This window comes from Gavia stellata, chromosome 36 (genome assembly GCF_030936135.1).
Source record: "Gavia stellata isolate bGavSte3 chromosome 36, bGavSte3.hap2, whole genome shotgun sequence".
NCBI classification, from domain to species: Eukaryota; Metazoa; Chordata; class Aves; order Gaviiformes; family Gaviidae; genus Gavia; species Gavia stellata.
The window spans coordinates 74,994-99,450 of record NC_082629.1 but is presented as its reverse complement, the minus strand read 5'-3'; the positions used below and the strand labels follow the sequence as shown (position 1 = coordinate 99,450).

General features: G+C 54.7%; 1 protein-coding gene across 1 annotated transcript; it reads right to left on the bottom strand.

Annotated features, from left to right (window-relative positions):
* Positions 1-8,785: 8,785 nt before the first annotated feature.
* Positions 8,786-23,102, bottom strand: SENP1 (SUMO specific peptidase 1). The gene is made up of 17 exons (XM_059832742.1): positions 22,939-23,102; positions 22,364-22,556; positions 21,556-21,628; positions 21,281-21,440; positions 20,117-20,276; positions 19,693-19,796; positions 19,368-19,615; positions 19,128-19,182; positions 18,747-18,785; positions 18,567-18,651; positions 18,127-18,279; positions 17,760-17,891; positions 17,099-17,302; positions 16,116-16,195; positions 10,492-10,576; positions 9,979-10,074; positions 8,786-9,363 (listed from the first exon to the last, which is right to left on the bottom strand). The coding sequence occupies exons 1-17, from the start codon at positions 23,100-23,102 to the stop codon at positions 9,301-9,303; spliced, it is 2,094 nt and encodes a 697-aa protein (XP_059688725.1). The 3' UTR covers positions 8,786-9,300.
* Between the last annotated feature and the right edge of the window lie 1,355 nt (positions 23,103-24,457).

Below are 24,457 nucleotides of genomic sequence, written 5' to 3'. Positions count from 1 at the left end.
GGAATGAGAGCGCCCGACCTTAACTCTGCCCGCCCCGGGAGCCCTGCGCCACCGTCACCACCGTCACCACCGTCACCGTCGTCACCGTCGTCACCATCGCCACCGGCATCGCCACCGGCATCGCCACCGCAAGGCCCGGGATGCCGTCAGGTGGGGATGTCCCTGCCCTGATGCTGGTACCCAAAAGGGATGTCCCCACCCTGGGGTTTGTCCCCACCCTGATGCCACGCGCCTGGGTGAACGTCCCCACCTTGACGGTGGGTGCTGGGGACACTGTCACCACCAGCCAGGACGTTCTTCCCAGCCTGATGCCACCACCCTGCCTTGATGCCACCAGCCATGGGGACTGTCCCTACCCTGATGCCACCAGCCAGGACATTGTCCCCATCCACTCTCTCTATCCAGGGGGATTGTCCCCACCTTGATGCCACCAGCAAGGGCAAATGTCCCCACCTTGATGTCACCAGCTAAGGGGACTGTCCGTACCTGATGCCACCATCCAGGACAAGTGTCCCCACCATGATGCCACCAGCCATGGGGACTGTCCCTTCCCTGATGCCACCAGCCAGGACATTGTCCCCATCCACTCTCCCTATCCAGGGGGATTGTCCCCACCTTGATGCCACCAGCTAAGGGGACTGTCCCTACCTGATGCCACCATCCAGGACAAGTGTCCCCACCATGATGCCACCAGCCATGGGCACTGTCCCTACCCTGATGCCACCAACCTGGGTGAGTGTCCCCACCCTGATGCCACCCCCCAGGAGCACCATCCGTCCCCAATCCACCGGCGTCCCTTGGATTTGGGACCAAACTCTTCCCAGGTGAACGAAGCCTCATTCTCCTCTCCCCCACCCCACACGAAGCATTTTACCCAAAAACCCCCAAACCCACCCCAAAAACCCCCCACCCCACTTGGAACCCCCCAAAGAGCTGCTTCCCCCCCCCCCCAAAAAAAAAAAAACAGAACCCAATTTTGCTTTTAATTTTCCAACAAGAACTTGGGGCTCAAAACCACCCCGGGGCGCGGACGGGGAAATTCAGCCGCCGGGGTCCGTTTTGCCCCATTTCGCCCCCGTTTTACCCCATTTCAGCCCCATTTCAACCCCATTTCTCCCCACTTTTTGGAGAACTCCCAAAATACCCTCAATCCCATAAAAATAGCCTCAAAACAGAGGGACTTCCTCGCCCGCCGACCCTGACACCCGCTCGGCTGTTTGCTTTACGGGGCAGGCAGAGATGACACCCCCCCCTTATTTTTTTCTTTAAAAAGAGCGTTTTTCAGTAAAGACGGGGGGGGGGGGGATAAAAAAATGCCATTTTTCGATGCTGGCACCTCCCATTAACCTCAGATCTTCCCCCAAATATTTCCCCTGGCCGGCATGGGAACGGGGAGCAGAAAGGAGCTTTGTCCCCCGGCTGCGGCTGCGTGACCAGAAAAAGGACAATTTTTTTCCTCCTCCTCACTTGTTTCTATTTAATTTTATATTTTTAATATCATGAGGGGGTGGGGGTGGGGGGTTGGGTGTGCTCAGTTCCCTCAAAATGGGGTTTGAGCTCCCGGTGGGTGTCGGGTGGGGGGGACACAACACCACCCAGCATCCCACCAGCGGCCCTATTTTGGATGAATTTGCCCCAAAAAGGGTTTGGGGACACCCAGGACTGGATGGTGTGACACCCCCACCCCCCTCAAGCTCTCAGCCACCTTTGGACGCCATAAACACCCCCCAAACCCCCTCTGCGATCCCCAATTCACCCCCTTTCCCCCCCCCCCAAATCCCTTCTCCGGCTGCGAATCCACCCCAGCTGATCCGGATTCACTCGACGCTCCAATAAAAAACCCTTTTTCCCCCCATTTTTTTTTGGGGGGGGTATCACACACAGTCCCCTTTGTCCACTGAACCCCCCCCCCCACCCCCCAAGGGGTTCTTCTGCCCCCGGCCCCCCATGGAAAGGTGGGCAGGGGGCCCTGGGGGAGGAAGACGCCGGCATTTTTGTGAGATGATGTCAAATAATTCACCCTCGTTCAGGCCCCCCGAACCCGGCCTCTTCCTCCTCCTCCTCCTCCTCCTCCTCCTCCTCGCGGAGGTTGGGATGAAAAGGCGACTCTTTGGGGAAGGTAGAGCCGCACAAAGGGCCCCTTTGAGCCTCCGGCTCGGAGCTGCCTCATAAGGGCGGGGGGTTTGGAGGGCGATGGTGGGGATTTGGGGGTTTTTGTTGTGCCCCACATCTGGGGCAGGGCTGGGGGGGGGTCCGGCGTGTTCCGCCTAGGGGGAAGCTGCACCCTCAAAATGGGGAGTTTTGCCCCAAACACGGGGGTTTTGCCCCAAACGCAGCCATTCAGCTCTCCCTTTCAAAAGGCAACAGCCCCCCCCGCCAAAAAAAAAAATGTTTGGAGAAGCCCCCCCCAAAAAAGGGGGGTAGAAGCAATCCGCCCCCCCCAGGCACAACCCTTATACAAGACATCAGAGAATCCCCGCAGCAAAATCAGCTTCGGGGCTTGGAAAAACCCCAATATTGGGGTACCGAGAGCCCCCAGAACACTTCCTGGGCTGGGGGGGGGTAGGGGTGGTTTCTCCCCCCCCCCAAAAAAAAAAAGAGGGCACAAAGCTGCGGGTGCCAGTGCCAGGGCAAGGGGGGGGGCGCGGGGGGCACTGGCAGGCGCGCGCCCCCGCTAATGAGAGCCGCGATTATCCCAAATTAATGAGGGCTGGAAAGAGGCCGGCGACGTTTGCGGGGCCGGGGGGGAGGTTTCGAGGTGTGGCGGGGGGTCGGCGGGGCCGGATAAAACCGTCCCGGCACGGGAACGGCCGCTGCCCCTCGGTTTTGGGGCCAAACCCCCAAAGTTTGGGACAGGTGATGCAAAAAGTGCTATTTTTTTATTAGTCTAATGATGGATGCGGCCTCGATGCGCCGTTACTGGGGTGCAAATAAAAAGGGGGGGGGGGTGTTTTTTTGGGGATATCACCAACTGCCCCATCACATCATGCTGGGGATGCTCTGCCACCGCCGTCCCTACCTGTCCCCGACCCTGTTCCCCGACCCCGGGGCCAAGCGCCCTAAAAAAGGCAGAATGAAGGCGACCCCCCAAATTTTGGGGGTTCAGGGTCACCGAAGGCAGAACCCAACAGCGGTGGCGGCCATGGGGGCAGAATCCGGCCCCGGAGGGGAACGGTGGGTGTTTCGGGAGCTATAAATACCTCCCGGCCGCCGCCGCCACCCGCTTGAGGTTAAATAAACCGCCAGAAATAGAAACCCCGATTCCGGCCCCGGTTATCTCCCGCGCCGCCGGATCCGGCCCTGGGGGGTCCAACCCCTCGTTGAGCCCATCGCCCCCCCCGAATTGCCCACCCGAACCCCTCCCCGTGTCGGTGGGTGATGCTGTATCCCTACAGGCAGTGAGGGGGCTGGTTTGGGGGGGCTGGCTGAGATATGGGGTCACCGGCTGGGGCGGGTGACGTGTCCTCAACCTCCATCTCCTGGGGACCCCCCAGGGCTGCTCAGAGCACCCCAAAGCCCTGCTGCAACGCCCCCCCCCCCACTTTATCCACCCCAAACCCCAAAGCATCCATCCCAAACCCAAAAAGGTGACCCCAAAAGACACCCCAAATCCAGGCAGGGCTGAGCGCTGTCGGGGTACAGCCCCCACCTCCGGAATCGGGGACCCCCCAAAACCACTCCAGCTCCTAACCGCAACGCACAGGAGGGGGTTTCGCCCCCTTTTTTTCCCCGCCGGAGCAAGGGATGGGGGGGAATAGTGAGGGGTGCAGCTTCCTTTGATTCTGGGGGTGTCGTGTCCCCCCCCCAAAAAAAAAAGCCACCTATTTGGGGTGGCAGGGAGCCAGGGCCCCAAGCGCTGCCCCGCGGCGTCCTCCAGCCGGCACAAAGCCGCCCTCTGTGTCCCCGGCCGGAGGATACCGGAAAAAAAAAAAAGGGCAAAAAAAAATAAATTAAATAAATCAGAAAAAAAAGAGAGAGAAAAAAAAAAAAATCCCTAAAAGCGACGTCTCTTACGGGGGCCGGCTCGAGGGTCCCGCGGCTTGAACGGAGACCGGGCTCGGGGCGGGATGGGGCCGCAGAGGGGGGGTTTGGGGGGTTTTGGGGGTGTTTTTGGGGTGTTTTTTTTTTTTTTGGAAAGGGAGCGGAAAAAAAGCAGCGGGGTCGCGAGGCCTAATGAGGCGCCGGGGACGGAGAGATTAGCGGGGTGTGGGGGGGATTTGTGGGGGGACCCTGGCGGGGCGGCGGGGGGCCGGGGCTGGGCAGGGCCCGTCGTTAGGAGAAATTACAATCAGGAGTGTCGTGGAGTGTGCAGCCTCCCCCCCCCCCCAACATGTCCGGTTTGGGGACGAAAAATTGCACAGCGGTGGTATTTGGGGGGGGACACACACAGTGACATCTAAAAAGTCACCCCCTCCCCAGCTGTTGGCAGCTGGGGGGCAAGAGGGGAAACTGAGTCACGCCTCGGCCCCACTCGCAGCGGGGTGGGGGTCCCCCGGGCTGAGCCGGCGTCGTTGGCCGGACCGAATCCTGCATCCCACCCGGCTCTGAGCTGTGTGGTCCCCAGCTGCGGTGGGGGGGGGGGATTTGGGGGTGCCAGGCTGCTGGGGATGAGGGGGGGTATCCCAAATCTTCCCCTGAAGCAAACCCAGTGCCCCAAGAAATAAAAGATGGGGGGACAAGAGGAATGTCGGGATTCACCCCCCGCCAGGTTCCTAAATGCCAAGAATTGGACCCAAAGCGGAGCCCCCCCAAAAAAAAAAACCTTGAGCACCCCAAATTGGGGTGGAGGCGGGGGGGGGGGAGACCCCAAAAACACCCACAGCTCAGATGGAAACTCCTCCCCAGCCACTTTCGGGGTTCTGCTCTGATGCACCCCTGGGGCGTCTGCCCCACATTTTGGGGCACCTACCCCCAGTTTCGGGGTACAAAGGGCCACGGCGCAGAGACACCCCCCCCCCTCAATCCACCTCGGCACAAGGGCGTCTGTGTCTGCGTACGGCCGTAAATCTGGGACTCGGCTTTATAGGCGCTCGCCTAATTATTTCGCCGGAGCGCCGGCAGCGAGGCGGCCGGGCTGGACAAAGTTTACCCAACAATGCGGATGCCAATCGCAACACGCGGCCGCTCGCTGCAGCCCACAAAGGGCATTTTTGTCCCCAAAGGGCTTTTTTTTTTTTTTTCCCCCTTCCTTTTTTTTTTTTTTCATAGCAGCCGTGATGGATTCGGCGTCGAGGGGGTGGGAGATGGACCGACGCTTGTCACCGTGTCACCTTCTGCGCCCGGGTGGGCTCGGTGCCGGGGGATGCGCTTTGCCGATGGGATTCGGGGCGATGGGTTGTGGTGGGATGACTGGGGTGGCTTGCTGCTCCTGGGGATGGGATGACCGCTGGGATGCACGGCACGCACCGTCCACGCTTGGGCATCAAGACTCCGGCCGTGCCTCCTCCCCGGTCCCTCAGGCATGGATACGGACACCGAGCTGCTCCCGGCACGGCCTTTGGATGGTGTCACCCAACCGTCCCCGCGAGGGACCTCCTGGTGCCAGGACCTCCGGTCTGGGTCCTGCCCTTTGCCCAAGGGATTTGGGGCTCGGCCGACCCCAAGAGCGCCGCAGCCGGAGCTCAGCCTTTGCCTGGATGCTTCACCCACGGTGAAAAACACAACAGAAACAAGACCAGCTCCGCTTCGGCTCTAAAAGCCGGACCTCCTCCATCCCCACCAGCGGTTGGGTGGAACCCCACGGCTCGGGGAGCCATCCTCCACGGAGAGAAGCTCCTCCACCCAGGAAGGCAAGGATTGGGCTAGGAAGCCCAGGATTAGGCTAGGAAGCCCAGAGAGAGGTGGCCCAATGGCCCAAGAGAAGGTCCTGGCCCATCTTCGCTCTACACCGAGAGCCGGAGATCATCTATTCATGCACCAAATGGAGCAGGAAGGCAGAAGTTCTCCATCGAGGCATCGTATGGAGATGACCCCAACCATCTCTTGGCAACGGGCTCATTCCCTCTTTGAATCCACCCGGTCCGGGTCAATATTGGAGCCGCTCGGCACTGGCAACGCTGGAACCTGCTGCGGAAACCAGCGGGGCCGGCGCGGGGGCCGGGGCCGTCCCGCCAAGCCCGGCTGCGGAGGGGAGCTGGGAAAAAGGGACAACCGTGAATTTTCAGCAGGTGCAACTCTGTTTTCCTCTTTTTGGGAACCCAGAAGGATGCTTAGGGTGGAAGGATGGAGAAGGGTCACCGGGGCCTTCTCCAAAGAAGAAACAAACCCCGTTCTTCTCGGCAATAACCTGCGAAGTTTTTTGGCCGGTGCGTTCGCAGAGGCGCGACCACGCTCTCTCGCACGGAGGCGGATCAGGGAGCATCGCTCCCCAACACCCCGGCAGCGAGCAGCGGCATCCGGAGAAGCACCGGCTCTCCGTCCCGCAGCGCTGCTCCTCGCATCCACCCCGATACCCGCAAGATTTTGCGAGAAGCCCCCAGCAAACCCCCTCCTCGGGGGGGAGAAGGAGACCCGGGGAAGATGCAAATCACACCATAAGGGCTTCTGGAGGCATCCGAGCTATAAAAGCTCGTTAGCACATAGAGCAGGGCAGGTAATTCCTGACTTCTAGGCACAGCTTTCGGGAGCAGATGAATGGAGCATTGAGCCCTGGGGTGGGAGACAGCGACGTGGGTATTTACAGAAGCCACGTGTGTGTTTGTGAGGAATGTCAGAGACGCTAATAACTGGCTCTTTGGAAATCTCGGGCAAAAACCTTGCTCATGTCTAGGAATAAGGATACAGGAAGGAGGAAAAAGTCAATATGACCTGAAAATCCCCAGACTGGGACGGCCAGGCAGGCTGGGCAATGTGATTTATTCTATTAATAAGCCAGAAAGAAGGGCAGGAATAAATGCTGAATGCATTTTTGGTGGCCGCAGAGGGCTGGGAGCCGCGCGGCCGGGGAGGGGGTGTGAGTCTCTTCGGGGTACCGGCAGCGGCGAGGCACAAGCCGCCTTTGACGGGGCCATTTTCTCCCTGGCTTTTTTAGGAGCAGGGAGCCAAGGAAAACAAGGGACTTGTTGATTTTGTTCCTGGGACATTGTAAGGGGCTCTTTCAGCCCCGAAGTACTGTTCCGAGCGGGGCGGCGGGGGCTGGAAGCTCCTTCCCAGGGGTGGGAAGGGACGAAGCCCTGAAGCAGGTTACTGGGACAGGATCCCTATTCCCAACTCACCACCTCCAGCTCCAGAAAGCAGCAAAATCAAAGGCGATAACACCCAGGGCGCGACTGCAAAGGCCTTTTAACTCCAGCTCGCAGCAGCTCTGGCTCCTTCCTCCATCAAATTGGGCTAAAAGACCTCCGTATGGCGAGCGCCCGAGCCTGCCGAGAGCGATTTATTTTAACGAGAGGGTGAATTACGCAGAATAACCTTCCCCGAGCAAGGGCTGCTCCCTGACAGCGACGCTCCGGCTCCTGGTGCAGGGATGCAGCTCACAGCTCCTTTTATTTAACCGGGAATCACGACAGGCGCACAAAAAGAGAAAAGATACGTTACTTTTTTTTTTTTCCTCAGGTTTTTACTTGCAGTAAAAGATAGAAAAAGGTAGTAAATGAACTTGGTATAAAACACACGGAGGGGAGAGGGAAGGGGTACAAACCAGCCTACAAAGAACACAACCTGGCGGGAGCAAGGGGTGAAAGGGAGAAATTTTGTACAAAACTACTGCTTACAGGTAGAGAAAAATGTATAAAATATCCCTCCCTATCTGGAGACAAAAATACAAAAGTGGACATTATTTCATTCTTTACTTATACTTAAAAAGCTTATGTACACGAGAGAAAAGAAGCAGGTTCAGCGGCTTGGGAAGCTTGTCAAACACTCGCCGCTTCCTCCCACATCGCACTTGAGAATAAATTAAAACAGCTGAAAGCATCAGCACAGCCCCGTCCAGGACCGAGCAGGGAGCCCAGAGGAGCGAGGCGCTCGGGGTAAAGTGTTCAGAAGCATCGGGGCATCCCCCAAAACTCCCATTTTTGGAACAGTTTAAGTGCTTCTGAATATTTTACTGCTCCCCCCGTGACTGATGGGGACGCAGCTCGTCCTGAAGGCTCCCGGGAGTCGCACGCTGAATGTACTCGGAGATACCTTTGGAAGCACTTCTCGACTTGACGACGGCGCCTTGCCTTCAACGCAACCTTTGACCTTGCGTCAGCCTTTATCCCCAGGCAAAACATGTGCAAAATATCACGGAGAGAGAGGAGCGATTCATTCCGCTCAGCTGGGGCCCTCCGCGCAAGGACAAAGGTGGCAAGAAGCCGCGGCCTCAGCTCCTGCGAGGAGGCAAAGCCAGGGCAAGGGGGGGGAAACAAAAACCCAAACCCAACGCACACGCAGACTTTGTTCATTGTCACTCCGGAAAAACGTTTGGAAATATATACAAAACAATTCAACGGCGCATCGGCTTTACTCTACAGTTTTGTACCTGAATTTCCGTAAACAGTTGATGCTAAAGAACTGAGAGACCAATTCCTCGGGCAGAAAAACGACTCTGCAAAAGCGGCATTCAACAAACAAGTTACTTTCGGAGATCCCCAACCTCCTGCCTGTCACCCTCAAGGGACACCCGACGTGCCTCCAGCCCCCTGCCCGGCTCTCCGAAGCCCACAGCCAGGCTGTCCCGAGAGCCGCGGGTGCCAGGTTATCATCTTAGGATAGGTGATAAGGGGCAGAGTTTGTGATGGGTGAGAAAATGCTGACTTTGAGGACAGAGGGGAGATAATGCAGGAGTAGAGGACACATCAAAAAATGTTCCTCTACGAGCAAACCTCCCTACATCCACCCCCAAATAGGTTTTTGCCCACCCGACTTAGAGCTCTCCCAGCGCGCAGAGCATCCAGAGCCATCGAAGTGCTTTCCCCTCCTCCGAAATCCAGCCTCCCCCCGCCAGAGTCAGGCCATCAGCTCAGCAAAGCCGGCAGCGAGAGCTGCAACAAGCAGAAAAATAAAAAGTTCCTTGAACGTCCGAAGCTGCCCCCTCAAGTCTCAGCACCTGAAAATCGCTTGTAAAAATAGGTCTTGAAATACAAAAAAAAAGAAAGAACAACAGAAAAAAAAAGGCAAGTGTGCTTCTGAACATTTCTATTGCGCATTGGTCCGTGAATGGTGTTTTATCAAAAATATGATACAGAGTCCGTTTGCTGTGTCTTTGACTGAAGCCCCGGGCAGGTCCGCGCCTGCCGCGGCTCAGGCTGCTGAGCAGGGCAAATCTGGGCACTTCTGATACAATCTCGCAAGGAAGCGGCTTTCGGCACAACGTCATCATAACAGCTTGCGATGAAGGATTTCCCAGGCCATCCGCTTTCGGAAATAGGGCATGTGTTGCTTTGGGTGGGGGGAAAGAGAGAGAAGAGAAAGAAAATGTACATCAGCGTGTCTTTCACTTGTCTGCTCGTTTATCGAGCAGCCGCTCTCCTGGGTGCGGCTTTTTAAGCGGTGCCTTTCTTGGGGGAAAATCTACTTTGCCATTATTGAAAACAGGACAGGTAATAACGTAGCTCTGATGATATCCTCTAATAATTAGAAGTTAAATATTCACGCGTGGGATATTCCGTGGAGGCTGACAACGTTAAGTAACACTGAAACTCCCTGGGATTTGGGCTACAACGCCCCACTTTTGTGACCACTGTAACCGGGTCCCGTTACAGGTTTGTGAGCTTTCCGCAGCTGTATCTGTGACGTGCCCCACGGATTTGAGTACAACAGAAGACCGGAGGATGGCTTTAGAGGAACAATTTTGCACGGCGTAAAGAACTGCCGCAGTGCCTTGTGTCAGCTCTACTGCAAGGAGCAGCAGTACAATCCCCACGCGGGCTGGGGGCACTTTAAACCCACAGAGAAAGAGGCAAAGGGCATTTGGAAAAAATCAGAACGTGCACGAAGAAGTGCCATGTGCCCGTCTCTCCCCGAGCACGAGGAGCACGCCAGGGTGGGGTTTACCTGAGTGAAGTTGATGGGCTTGTCTTTGGTAATGCAGTCGGCGTATTTGCAGGCAAACATCCCGCAGTCGCTGCCGTTCATCTGCTGCGGGATCTCCTTTAACGGAAGGACACAAACACAAGTGTCATTTCCAGAGGAGCCAGTCCCCACGCGCTCGCTTCCAAGGATGAGGAGCTCCAAGCGAAGGACCTCTCTCAAACGAGGTAGGTCTGCACGGATAGGCGAACACCAGCGCGAGTAAGGGGAGGTGAAGACAAGAGGGTGGGCAGTGGGAATCGAGGTGGCACTGGGGCAGCCCTGGCTCAGGAAAGCCCCCGTACTTCCACGTAGGGCTGGATGGGAATCTGCAGCAAAGCAGCCTGCCACTGAAGCTCTGGGATTTCTTCACCCCCTACAGTTACCACAAGAACGCATCCGTCGGGAAAAGCAGCCAGGAAAGGTGCTTTTGGGTCAAGACCGAGAGCAAGGACCAAGAGAGACCCCTTCTCCAAACCTCTGATTGCCCAAACCTACCTGACTCTTCTTACTCAGCAACGACCAGCCATTAGTGTCGAACTCTTTCCTTTTCTTGTCAAGACTTTCCTGTTTTAAGTATTGCCTGTAGGAATAAGAGAACAAAGAAAGCTTACTTAGAGGAACGGGGGAAACCAGCCAGTACACTGTATGTCAGTTTACCTAAGATGTCCTCTGCCGTGTTTGCAGAATTAATGCAAAATGGAAGTCCAATATTTTCGTCTCAGTATTGGCCATTTTAAAAAGGGCTCTATAGACCCGGGCTTTGAGGCAGTCAAAAGAAGGACCAAGCAGAACTTACAAACTCATCCAAAAAAAGTACCTGCCAAGCAGAGAGTCAAAACCACAAATAAACCAGCGAGAACACATCTAATTCATCGGAGAGTGAATCACGGCAGAGAAAAGCTCAGCAGCCACGGGGCTGCCTCAACCGGCTCCTGCAAGCGGAGCGTTATACTCGAGGGGAGAGCGGAGAGCTGCGCTCTGACGGCGTGCTGTGAACTGGTGCCTCTTATCGTGTGAGGATCTTACTTAGCGTAAAGACAGACAGGAGCAAATTTCCCACAACCTTAACAGCATCCCAGCAGCTCCGGAACAATCACCCTGTGTGTAAAGCGTCAAAAAAAAACCAAACACCACAAAGCTCCTCTCTGGGCTGGTGGTGGGTTCAGGTCACTGGCAGATGTTCTCCTGGAGCTCTTCTCCCAGGTTTCCCTTCCAGTCTTGATTTGATTTCTTCTTACCACAGCAGAAGACAGATAGCAAGAGGCAAACTAGAGGAGATGACCCTGATTTTCTCAAATAAGGTCCAAGGCTTGGGGATGGATGGGAGGCAGCCCTGGGAAAAGCCACACCGCTGTCCTCTCCACGATGCTTTTACAGGGATGGAGTCAAAATGGGGAGCCCAAGTGGGAGAAGGAGCCAGCCGTGGCAGGGGTGGGATGTCAAATACCTTTCACAAGCCTTCCGCAGAGGGAGAAGAGCCGCAGAGCCAGTCCCATTCCAGTTCCTAGAACTGGAGAGCAAGGAAAGCTCACGGGTACTGGCCCGTCTCCTCTGCCCAAAAAGGCTTCCACCAGTTTGGCCTAAATTGTATCACTGGAAGAACAGAAAAGTGGCGGTTTTTTTTTCCCCCTGCCTCCTTGAAAAAGTTTAGAAACTCTACCAAGACCATGCCCAAAGCACGCCCAAGCAAATGCCACGCGTTTTCCTTTGCGGACATGAACACCTTGAACCATTCCCTTCACTGGGAAGTACGGAAAGGGGAGCTCAGGAAGGACGCAGACATAAAGATGGACTAGAGGGAGCCCAAGGAGACGAGGCAATGGGCCCAAGACATTCTTAACAGCCCTAAAGAAGCCCCTCTCTGTTGGCTGCCAGCATCAGTAAGTGACATTCAGCTTTGCAGACACCCTCTGTTCATCTTGGTTACTAAAAGGACTGGGAAGATCTACAGAAACCATCTCCTTCATGTTTGACATCTCCTCAAAACAGCCCGAGGAGCCTTCTTACTGTCGCGGCTGCGATCAGAAAGTTTGGAAAGGAAAAAACAAGGGATTAGATGCCGCTGGCTCAAATGGAAGGGTCAAGAGAGCATCTGGCACGGAGAGGGAGGCGGGTTTGGCCGCCAACACGGGGAGATGTGCCATCTTTTGGAAATCTGATCCGCAAAGACTTGGCTAAATCGCATCTTGCTGTTAGTAAACGCCGAAACACGGTGGGAGAAGCGGGTGATGCAACCCACAGACAAGCCCGAAAGATGTAGGGTCGAACTTGCTGCTTTGGTGCCAGTCGGGGAATTTTCCCTATCATAACTCCAAAGAACTACTCAAAGAAAAACTCTCCTGGACTGAAGAGTCCCTGAAACACCAAGGGACCACTGAACAAAGTACTCAAAGTGGCAGCAGAACCACCCAGCAGCCTCTGAACACGAAGCCAGCCCCTTCCTAGTGATTGTGTCTTTAGAAAATAGCCAGAAATAGGTTTTGCTGGATGCAAGAGTGTCAAGGAGGAGAGTCTCCCTCCTGGCAGTCCCCCGAGACCAGATCAGGTCCAGACAAGCATTTTCTATCAGCCTTCATTAGCTGGACGCACGCTCCCAGCCCAGTTCCCCAGCACAGGGTCTGCCGGCTGCCAGCGACTGCTGTAATTGCTCTTGGGAAGCTCTCTGCTTGGCTGCTTTGACTCAGCTGCAGTTTGGACAAGACAAGATCAGCAGGGGGTAAATCTCAGAAAAAAAACCCCTTTCGCTGAGCATGAGAAGTCTCCGTATCTCATCTCCAAATAAAAACCTAATGGATGGAGAAGAAACGCCTTGCAACGAGTTCAAAATGAGGGTGAGCTGAGCCTCCAGCACAGTGGCTGGAGGAAGGGAGCAGACTATCTGCACCACAATACAAACATGGTGAAAACATTAATTAAACGGCCTCATTTCAACTGCAAAAAAAATATATATATATATCCTGGCAATTACTGCCTACTACAGAACCCACTTGAATCCTCAGCTAAAAAAAGAGCAGCAGCACGTGGCCCGCTGTGTTCTGCACGTTAGAGACGGGGAGTGAAGCTGATAAATAAAAGGACGCATCACACGAGGAACCGGGACGAGCCTCCAAGCAACGTCTCCACGTGGACCAGGCCTGCACATACGGAGCGGGGGCGGAAAGAGGATGCGAGCGCGAGACTCGTCTGGCAGACAAGGAAGAAACCGGTGAAGTTTAAACAGCGCTAGAGCCTCAGCGAATAAAGCGATCAGGTGGCTTCTGCACGTCCAGTTTTATCTGCAACGACCGCAAGCCACAGCTCCAATGCCGACACACACACAGCAGCCAGGAAATTTTGAGTTGTTTCCTAGAAGAGCGAGGAAATAACCCACTACGCGCAGTTCGCGTTAACTGTGGCCATCACCTGTGCGGTTTCCTAAAAGCAGCCTCCAGCAATCTAGCCTGCACACGGAGATCAGCGAACATCAGACACGTTGTGTAAGAAATACAGCACCGGTCCTGCCTTGATAACAGCCCGAACCACCTTTTAGGAGGAGACTGGAAGAAAATGCCTGACTTCAAATCGTAAGACAACTTTAGGAGGTAGAACTTAATTGATGAACTTTGTCAGGACCTCAAGGAGAAAAAGCTTGACACAGAATTTTTAAGCGTAATTACACGCCAAATCAAAACCCAACATGCCTGAAATGCCCCATCAAATATTGCAGGCCTTTAACCTCATTTTCCTCAATCTGGAAGCGGATTTTTGCCCTCTACAGTGCTTATACACACACAGAAACCTGACCAGGTGCCTCAGGGAATTGTTGAAATCAACTCCACAGCATACTGCTAAATGTCTGAAAGCCCTGAAGTAAAGGGCACGTAAAGGTAAGCATTTCAAGCGCCGCTGCTAGCAGGAGATAAGAAGATTTCACAGGCATGAGTCGTTTTGTGCGCCCTAGCTATCCCCTAAGCCTTCCTCCAGCCTTGGTACACTAGAATCAAGTTTTTAAGTAATTTTAGCAGGTTGGTTTATGTCAGCTCCAAAACACAGACCCTTCCAGCAGAGCTGAGATAGCGAGCACCGTGTTTCCCAAGGAGAAACCCCCCAAAAAAACAGAGGCAGCTTCCTTAAAACCCTCTCCAGGTCTCACACCCAAGTTGTGTGAAAGCCCAGATGCTGAAACAAAGCAATGGCAGCCACCAAACCACGAACGTCTGTGGTCCCTACTCACTCTTAGCCTGGCCAGTGCCCCTGTATTTAATCAGTTACCTTCCCTGTGCCTCAGTTTCCCTCCTCTGTAAAGTCTGGCTAATGGTACGACACTCACCACCTTTAGGAAGCTCTAAAGATTGAAAGCATGAAAGGGTCACTAACCATGAATAGGACCTCCGTCCCTTCTTCCCGGTGTGATCCTCCCACTGCATTCAACCAATAAAAGCCTCCTAAAAGGAAACAGAGGGAAAACAATTACGTCCAGGGCAACAGTGACCTGAAATCCCGGCTCTCTACCACTCACCCTGAGTGGCCGAAACATCTTGTATCCTCTGGTACTCTCTCCTACCTGTTTGGGGACCTGCTTCCTCATCCCAGACCCCTAAACGAAGCTTGGGCAGGACTCCTGGGTCCCCCTCTCACCTCCCAGGTGCTTCATTTCACCAGATGTCTGTGCCTTTTTCCTTGGAATCAAAGAAATTCAGGCTGAAAGGAACTGATTTCACCCAGACCATCCCTGCCCCGAGGCAGGCCAGCTCTGCTTGCACCCTTCCTGAAGGCAGAGGCAGAAGTCACACTGCGAAGCTAAGAGATGCTGCCCTGAGCCATACCCAAAGATTTTATACTTCTCCTTTCCCTCTCCTCCCTTTAGACCAACAGTACAGAACAGCGTGGAAAAGGGAAACAGCTATTTTTACGGTTATTTAAACGAACCCGGTGCGTGCAGACTGCAAAGCACCTGAACTGGAAAAGGAAAGTGCTAAACGGACTGGAAATGGCATTTGCCTGCTGTCTCTCTTTATCATTATTCACATTCCTTGACTGAATGAGTGACACCTCCGCCGACATACTCAACCTCATGCCAGAAGACTCAGGATCAGGTTCCCAAGTCAGCGTCGGAGCGAAGCTGAGACGAGAAACAGAACCGACGGCCGACCCAGGGTCAACGTCGGAGCGACAGAGGAGTTGGCGACTGTGTTTCGTAAATCACTTTGCAATCTGATTTGTATCAAGCCTGACGGCCCTACGTGACTAGGGACCTTCGAAAAGAGGGGGTTTTTCACCCCCACCCAGACAGTAGCTCATTTTTTAATCGCACTCCATTCAGGAGCAGCTTCCAAATATGGGAAAAGAGCCCTGGATTTGACATGTAAGCACCTCTCTTCTACAAGAGCTCGGAGAGCAGGCAGCCAGCTCCGCTCCCTCCTGGAGCATCGCTCAGGATGCGAAACCCAAGACCTCCTCTGCGGTTTGAACCCAAGGAAGAACAACTCTCACCCAGCCCCAGTTTGGAGGCATGGCACAGCGTGTAACACCCTGTGGAACTCAGTACGGACGAGAGCCATGCAAACCTTTATCCACAGCCTGATCCAAGAGACGCTCCCGCACCCTACATCTACCATTGGGCTCTCCAGAATCTCCTCGAAATAAAGGGCCGAGCTACTGAGCTGATCTTGGCCACAGGCAGGAAAAGCTCCCACCTGGAGGAAGGAGATGCCATTCCTTCAAGCAGCTGCAGGACAAGGGAAGGACCCTACCCCTCAGGGTCCGAGAAGCCATTTTCCTCTTAAAGATGATGCCCAAGAAGACTCTGCAAGACTGGTAAAGCCTGACGTCCTTAACAGAACGGGTCTGAAACCTGTCTATACCCACAAAGGTAACACCAGCCTCACTGGCAGATCTTTTGGGAAGAGGTGAAGAAGGCAGGGCATCGGCACAGGACTCTCTCGCAGACCAGCTTTGTAACTGCTGACCGCGTCAGCAATGCGTGGTGAAACACGAAGCGTGAAAACCAGGACGTTCCTCTAAATCTTCCTTTCAGGACCCAGAAAGGGACTGTCCCCACGGAAAGGTTGTCGCTTCCAGAGCGAGACAAGAAGCCGTCTGATTTTCAAACAGGCACAACTCAAATAAGTGTTACTCACAACAGTATCCTGCAGGCTTCGCTGTTTATTCCACCCATGGAGTCGTAATAGGTGATGGTTTTTTTCCTGAAGTCTACAACCTACACAAAGAGAGATTCATTAATAACGCACAACGCAAGTCGCTCATCTCTTTGCCAGGACACGGGCTCTGCCGCTAGAAAGAAGTAAATTTAGACCGTTTCACAGCAGAGAAGAATTTCAGAGGACCTCTACCATCCTCGGCACAGCCCTCCCCAAAATCCCCCCTTGCTGCTGTGTTATTTAACCACTTCAATCTCTAAAACAGGCTCTCCTCAGAGCACCCCACTAAAACACAAGAGCACTCTGTTATCCTTATTGTTAAAGCCGCAGACAGATAGGTTTACAGAGGCTTTGCTCCACTTGACGTGTACATACTGTGCAGTTCATGAAACAAGTCCCCCAGGTGTTTTTTCGGGGCCCCATGCCCTGTTTCCACACCACCGCCCACCCGTGCGAGCACCGCCTTTCCGGGCAGCTTAAGAACCCTCCGAGGGGGTTTGAACGAAGGAGGTTGACGTAGGCTTAAAAGCCACGTGCGATCTCTTACTGCACGGGTGCCAGCAGCCAAGAGAAGGGATGGAACAAATTGGGGGCAGGAGGTAGAGAAAGCTGTGCGGTATCTGTCGTCTAAATCTCTCTAAAGCGATCCCATGGCAATGTCTCTAAAGGTGAGTTTGTGGGAACGGGGAAACGAGATCTTTCTCCGGAGAATAAACTAGCCTACCGTGACCTTCACAGCTGTCTGCCTTTTTTCTTTAAAGACTAGAAACACACCAAAAAGTTGCAGCTATCTTTTTACTCACTCCAGGCTTCGATTTGAGCCACAAACACAAAATTTCCCCCTCACGCAAACACCTGACAACTGCATCACTCAAAAGCCATGACATTTTAGCCTTAGCCAGGTGGGTTTATAGGACGACCTGCTCCAGCTATGCTCTACTGCGAATAACTAAAGCACTCACTGCTAGGCACCAATGCACTCCCAGATGAATAGGCACCAAGAGGAGATCCACAGAAAAGATATCCACTTTTTTAGTCCACCGTTTCACGGCTTGGTACCCCGCCGTTTTTAATTTGGTAAAGAAGAAAGTATTGAACGCATGAACTGCCGGCAAACCCTTCTCTTTGCTCCGCTCCATCAGCAAATTCATGTAGAAATTAATTATCTGGGGAAGAAAAAGCATCCAGGACACGTTAGAGTGTTGACACTTCTGCATAAAGTGCTCTGCCCCTCTGCAAAAATAGGTGATAAATTGGTTTTGCCTCCACCTGTCCCTCTGAAGACCTGTCCCCGGGGGATTCGCAACAGCTCAACAGCCTTAAAACCTTCAAAAATCCAGAAAGCTTTAGGAATGCAGCCTTCTATATTTCAGACTTACTTCTTTTTTCCCCCTGATCATGTCCACGGTCAGTCCCACTCCTCCCAGTATTATTCTTTCTTCAAGTGCCTGCTCTACACAGGGGTTTCTCCACAGATTAACTGTTCCAGAGTGTGAAGCACAGCCCAAAACTACTATTCTCACTCTGATTTCTTTCAGCAAGAAAGCAGACACGTTTGTTCACTTCAACCTACTTTAAATTGCTAAAGAAAAATGCCTTAACAGCCCAAGGTAGACTCCTCACCTCATCGTTCAGCCAGTTCAGATTATTGAGGGTCTGAATGTCTTTCCGAGTGATCGTTAACCGAAAAGCTTCACTGAGGACCTCGTCCTGGTTCCCACCTCGGAAAACGTTCTTTATTTCCTTTTCCATTTCCTACAGGGAGGACACAGACAGCATTGGAAGGGAGAGTTCCTGCTACTCCCGTCACAAAGGCTGGATTCAAACCCAGGTTTATTCTTTGCTCCTCAAAGGATAAACTCGCTACAAAATGGACACGGCAAAAGGTAACAGCCATCTGTCCCTACGCATAGATTTCAGGAAATCACATTCATATTTAGATCTTTTACGCACGCCAGCATCTGCGTACACTAGATCCAAGCAGATTTACCTCGGTGATTTCAGGGAACTCCTCTTCGCCGTCAGCTGACTTAGCATCCTCTTTCTCTTCCGGGCCCACCGTGACAGGGATCTCCTTCTCAAGGGGTACTCGAAGATTTAAATCCACCAGATCCTGCACCGAGTGTTCCTGTTCCTGCAACCGCTGAAGGAGAGACCTTCGGATTAGGTAGCGTCCAAGGGTGTCACCTCTCCGGGGCTTGCGAGGGAGCTACGTGGGGCCAGTTGTTCCAGGAGATGCAGAAAGGGGCATGGAGGGGGAGCATTTATCCTGGCCGTGATGCTACCAAGAGCCCTGCCACGGGAAAGGGAAGACACCAGACCCCAAAGGAGTCTATTTTTGTCGTTTTTCCGTTTCCAATTTGCTTTCTATTCTATGGTTTAACATTTGGACTTGCAGAGACTGTTCTTTCAGTAACTGCTCTCTGTTACCTGGCTTTGCAGCTGTAAGGCCAGTGCTTTCTGCTCTTCAATTTGCCGCCACCTCTCCCGAGCTCGTGAATCGTAGACGCTGGTTCTGAAAAGCAACAGTTTACGTGAACAAATCAGTGTTTATTTCTACACGTGAACACTCACGATAGGAAAAAAAGAGCAAAAAACCCAGGTACTTACAGTTCTTTGATCCAGAGTTCTGCCTGGAAGAACGGGAGGCTAGAAAGGGGGAGAAAGGAGAGGTGTAAGTGGTGGTCTTTACATGGAGAGTAAGTAATTGCCTGAAAAGCGATTTGTAAGTATTATCTGAGAACAGCCCTACCGCTAGAGCGATAGTAAGAGCTACAGACAGATCTGCCAGCGATTTGCAGCCAGGTCTCAAGAGGTTTAATGCATCACACTCAAGTTCCTGTAACTACAGCAAACCGCTCTCTCTTCACGAGACATTCAGAAAGCCACCGGTCACCTTTTACTCTGCATTCTCACCTCTTCGTGGAATGAAAAAGAAAAAAGCTATTGCAAGCCACCCCTCTCTCCAGATACCATTTTACAGCCTCTTACCTTGGTGCTGGGGTTCTGGAATCCTTTACCTTGAGCAAAATGACAGAGTCCGACCCTAGATAGAACACAGTTTACGGAATGTTGTTATCCTCACAATTACTACCCGCTTCCACAACTGCTACAAGAATCCAAATACAGACAGGGAGTGAAAAAGCACGTTTGCCACACACATTTAAGTCGACTGCCAGGTTTTGGGGTTTTGGTTTGGGTTTGTTTTTCATTCGGTTGGGGTTTTTTTACCTTCAGACTGCGTATTAGATGCTGGTAGGTTTTCTTGCTGATGGTGGGCTGTGGAGTTACTGGACTCAAAGATATTGGAGGGATAGCTGGGGGCAGAGTAGAGCGACGGTTTGTGTGACGGCTGCTCCTGTGCTCTGAGGACGCTGGTTGCTGAACTGGCTGGTGCAACGCTGTGAGCTTCAAACAGCTTTGAGTTCTTGCTGGGAGTTTCTTTCACTAGGGTTTTGCTGGAATTTGAACACCTGGACCTAGGAACGACAGAAAGTAAGTTCCCAGTGGATACATGTGGCGCTCTCGGTTGGGGAAGAGCATTTTACATACTCACAGATGGAAGGGGAATAGCGAAGAGGGCTTGGACGTGGAAAATTGCTTTCCTGTGACCATCTGAAGCAACTGCCTGTAGATCTCTCGCTCTTCCTCTCGAACAGTCTGCAGGGAAACAACCAGATACGTCTAGCTAACGTGATTTCAACAAAGACACCACAAATAGTGAGCAGATACACACAGAAATAGAGATTTTATGGGTGCAAGCACATCCAAGGGGTCTCGAGTTCAACCATCAGCCTTGATCAGACCAACCGCAGTTGAAGAGTGAACGCGAGCAGAGCTGAAGCCAGCTTCTGCCCAGCAGAAGGAGCGAATCCAGCACGAGACAGTCGGTTAGAGCCATCTCAAGCGCCTCACGGCGCCCAGGAAAGATCTCCTCAGAAAAATCCACCCGCTAAACAGTCTCCCAGCCTTTCCTTTACCTCTTCCGCCGTGCTGATGAACCGCCGGGGCGTTTTCTTTGGGCTAAGCAGGCTGCGGCGACAGGGACCGCTCCAGGAAGGACTCTGAGCGGGTTTGATGGGAAAAGCTGATGCATGGCAATGGTGGTTTGATTTCCCTACAAAACTATTGGATGTCCCACTGCAAAGAGAGAAAAAAAACCCACTTCTATTTGATTCTGTGCTCGTTTTAGTCCGTAACTTCGTTCTCCCCCATCTCCAAACCCAGCCAAGAACGAGACTACCCAATTGCGATGAGAAATTCGTATTTTATTTGCGTTTTAAGAACCATCTCAAAGCTGAAGGCTGGCTCTGAAACCGTTCCTGAGGCCTGTGCGGCCAAAACAGATGCCACCAGGTGGCACTGCGAGGCCGAGGAGCCACGGCCTGGAAAGCCCTGGCCAGACCTTCCCGCCAGATCCACCAGCTCCCGCTTCCATCCATGCACCACAAAATGGCTGAACCTCGCCCGGAGACACCGCTCTCGGCATTTTTATTTCTCCGTAACAGCAGACGCCCTCCCTCGCCTTGCTACTCCCCACTCTCACGCTCAGGCTCACCTAACAGCCCACGAAAAAAATACACGGGTCGATGTGGCGTTTCTCCCGTTGAAATTAATTTTCCCTATTTGCAAACAAACGTTGGCCACTGCGGGGATTTTCAGGAGCAATAAAGACTTTACCCGGTCTGGAAAGGTCTGAAGCAACACAAGTTTATACCAGCTGCAAAAATAGCCCCTGCACCCAGCACGACATGCACCAACCAGCACATTTTCATCACAAAACGACGACGTACTCTTTCTCCCCCAATTTTCCAGTGGGGTAAGGATGCTCCCGTTCTCATCGCAGCACTCCCGATACACTCAAAACCGATCTGTTAACCACTAGCTTTTGTAAGAGGCAGGTTACGCCACGCTGTGCCCTCTCAAAACCAACGCTCACCCCCTTTACAAAGCATCTTTGCCACAGGGAGGTTTAGAAACACCGAAAGGCGCCTATGGACCCCGGCCAACCTCAACCCACGCAATGATTTTCACCCTGAATTTGCTCTGTATTGATACGGATGGTTTGTGTGGGTAAAATCCCCACACAAAGCTCCCACAGGACTCTGCGGGGAAGGTTAAATGTGGAGGGGAGCTTTACGCACCTGGGGTTTTTGCGTGCTTCGAGGTAAGAGCCTCGGCTCACCCTCGGCTTCTGCGGCACGGAGCCCAGAGGGGGAACCAAGCCCCTCCACTGCCCGTTGGCGCTGCATCCAAAGGCTCGAGGCTCCCCCACCGCCCGGTAGCTGTCAGGGCAGGGGACTTCTGCGGGGAAGAAACATGGCAGCGGTCAATAAAAAGCCACATCTTCCTCTCCAAGCTGGTGGGGGAAGGGAAGAGCCAAAAAAATGACATTCCAGGGCAGAAAACCACATCTTACCTGGGCTGTAATTGAGAGCGCAGGATGCGTTTCCAGCGGGGCAAGCGAAACCGCTGATCTTGTTGGGTAAAAACTGTGTGAGAAGATCACAGCTTTTTATTAGAAGAACACGCAGCTCAATCTTAAACCCCAGAAGCGATAAAACTATGGGGGTACGTGAAAAGTTACAGCTCCTCCCCAGTCACATCGTTATAAATTAGCAATTACTGAAGCAGACTGGAGCAATAACACGCCAGTACGGGTCTGACAACGCAGCCAGTGTCACTGGCTCTCCCGTCCCCTCCTAAAATCCGCGCTGCCGGGTGCGACGGCAGCTTTAACGAGGAAAGAAATAAACAAACGCTGCTTTCATCTTATTACAGGGCAAAACATCAGCTTCACTGCTGCGCTGCCGACTCCTCGAGACACGACTGCAGCGTCAAGATACGCACCCGCGCTTTCCGAGGCCGTACGCCGAGCGCGCCCGCGCGTGGGTTTACCATCAGACTCCACGCGTGATTTCGCTTTTACAAGCTCGTCGGTAACCACCAGCGCAAGCGGGGCTCTCGCATTGCAGAAGCGTTGGGTGTTACTGAGATGGGGCTGTCAAAAGCACCCGGTAGGTTTGGAATTCAAGGCTTGGGGGATGCTGCGCAGAGAGACCCTGCCCACGGGCGCCTCCGACCCACGGGGATACGCACAGGAAGGGGAAAAGGGACCAAAAGAAACCACCAGCCCCAAAAACCAGACAGCGACCGGGGCGGGGGAGCTCGCTCGCCCGCTGCAGCCACGCCGGGGACCGCCGGCGAGGATCAGCCGGCCTCCGCACCTTGCTGTCGGGCTGGGAGAGCGGATCCCGCAGGCCGGCTCGCGAGGGCAGCGGAAAGGCCTTGAAGACGGAGCCGTGGTTGGCCCGCGCCGCGTCCCGGGCCTCCATCCTCATGGGCTCCGCGGCCGCATCTGAGGAAGAAGAGCCCCCGTCAGCCCCCTCCCGCAGAGGGGAAGCGGCGGAGCAGTCTTCTCTATCCCGAGGGGCCGGACCGGCTCGGGGAGCAGTGGGCGGGAGAGGGCAGCTCCGGTTTTCCTTCTAAAAACGAAGATAAGGAGAAAAAAAACCGTCAGGGAAGGGCAGGACCCCACCGGTCAGCGCCCGAGACGCGCTGGCGGCGGCGCGGGGGCTCCCGCCGGGCGGAGGGCGAGGCTGGCGGTACCGGCCGAGGCTCCCAGCGTTTACCCCCGAGGCGGTACCGCTGCCGCGCACACGCTGCGCCCCGCCGGGGACCGGCTACACCGCCCCGGAGCCGCCGGCCGGGGCAAGGCCGAGGCTGAGGCCTACCGCCGCCGCTCCCGCCGCCGCCGCCGCCGCTGCCCCCCGGCCCGGCCCTACCGGCCCGGCTGCCCTACCGGAAGCGGAAGCGTCGCGAGGGCGCGCGCGCCTTTCCCGGGCTCGGTGGCGACTGCCGGCAACGAGGCGGACGGAAGCGGAACTCGACGCCGGGCGCGGCGCCGGCGGAAGTGACGCCAGAGACAGGCGGCGGCGGGGGCCGGGGGAGGCGGGAGAGGCGCATGCGCTGTGTGCGGGTGGAGGGGGGCGGAGGGAGCCGCCTGGCGGCGCGGCGGCCCCGTGGGTGTCAGCCTGGGGGGGGGGGGTGGCCTGTGGGGAGGGGATCGCCCTATGGGGGTGTCACCCTATAGGGGTCCCCCTGGGGGGAGGGGATCGCCCTATGGGGGTGTCACCCTATAGGGGGTCCTCCTGGGGGGAGAGGATCACCCTTTGGGGGGGGGTCACCCTATAGGGGTCCCCCTGTGGGGAGAGGATCACCCTTTGGGGGGGGTGTCACCCTATGGGGGTGTCACCCTATAGTGGGGGGACGCTGTGGGGAGGGGATCACCCTATGGGGGTGTCACCCTATAGTGGGGGGACGCTGTGGGGAGGGGATCGCCCTATGGGGGTGTCACCCTATAGGGGGTCCCCCTGTGGAGAGGGGATCACCCTTTGGGGGGGGGTCACCCTATAGTGGGGGGATGCTGTGGGGAGGGGATCGCCCTATGGGGGTGCCACCCTATAGGGGTCCCCCTGTGGGGAGAGGATCAACCTTTGGGGGGGGTCACCCTATAGGGGATCCCCCTGTGGAGAGGGGATCACCCTTTGGGGGGGGTCACCCTATAAGGTGTCACCCCGGGGGGAGGACGACCCCTATGGGGGGTGTCACCCTATAGGGTGTCACCCTGTGGGGAGGGGATCGCCCTATGGGGGGTGTCACCCTATAGGGTGTCACCCTATGGGGAGGGGATCACCCCATGGGGGGGGTGTCACCCTATAGTGGGGGGACGCTGTGGGTCACTGTCACCCTATAGGGTGCCACCTTACGAGGAGGGGGGCACCCTACGGGGTAGTATCACCTCTAGTGTGTCACCCTATGGGGGGCTCATGCTGTGGGGCTGTGTCACACTATGTGGTGTTCCCCTATGGGGCAGTGTCTCCCCATGGGGCAGTCGATCTCGTTATAGCTGATCCCTACAGCCGATCCCATTACAGCTGATCCCTATAGCCAATTCCTATGGCCGATCCCATTACAGCCGATCCTGTTGCAGCCAATCCTGTTACAGTTGATCCCTACAGCCGATTCCTACAGCCGATCCCATTGCAGCCGATCCCGTTACAGCTGATCCCGTTACAGCTGATCCCTACAGCCGATCGCGTTGCAGCTGATCCCTACAGCCGATTTCTACAGCCAATCCCATCGCAGCCAATCCCATCGCAGCCGATCCCGTTGCAGCTGATCCCGTTACAGCCAATCCCGTTACAGCCGATCCCTTTGCAGCTGATCCCATTACAGCCGATCCCTTTGCAGCCGATCCCTTTGCAGCCGATCCCGTTACAGCCGATCCCATTACAGCGGATCCCGTTACAGCGGATCCC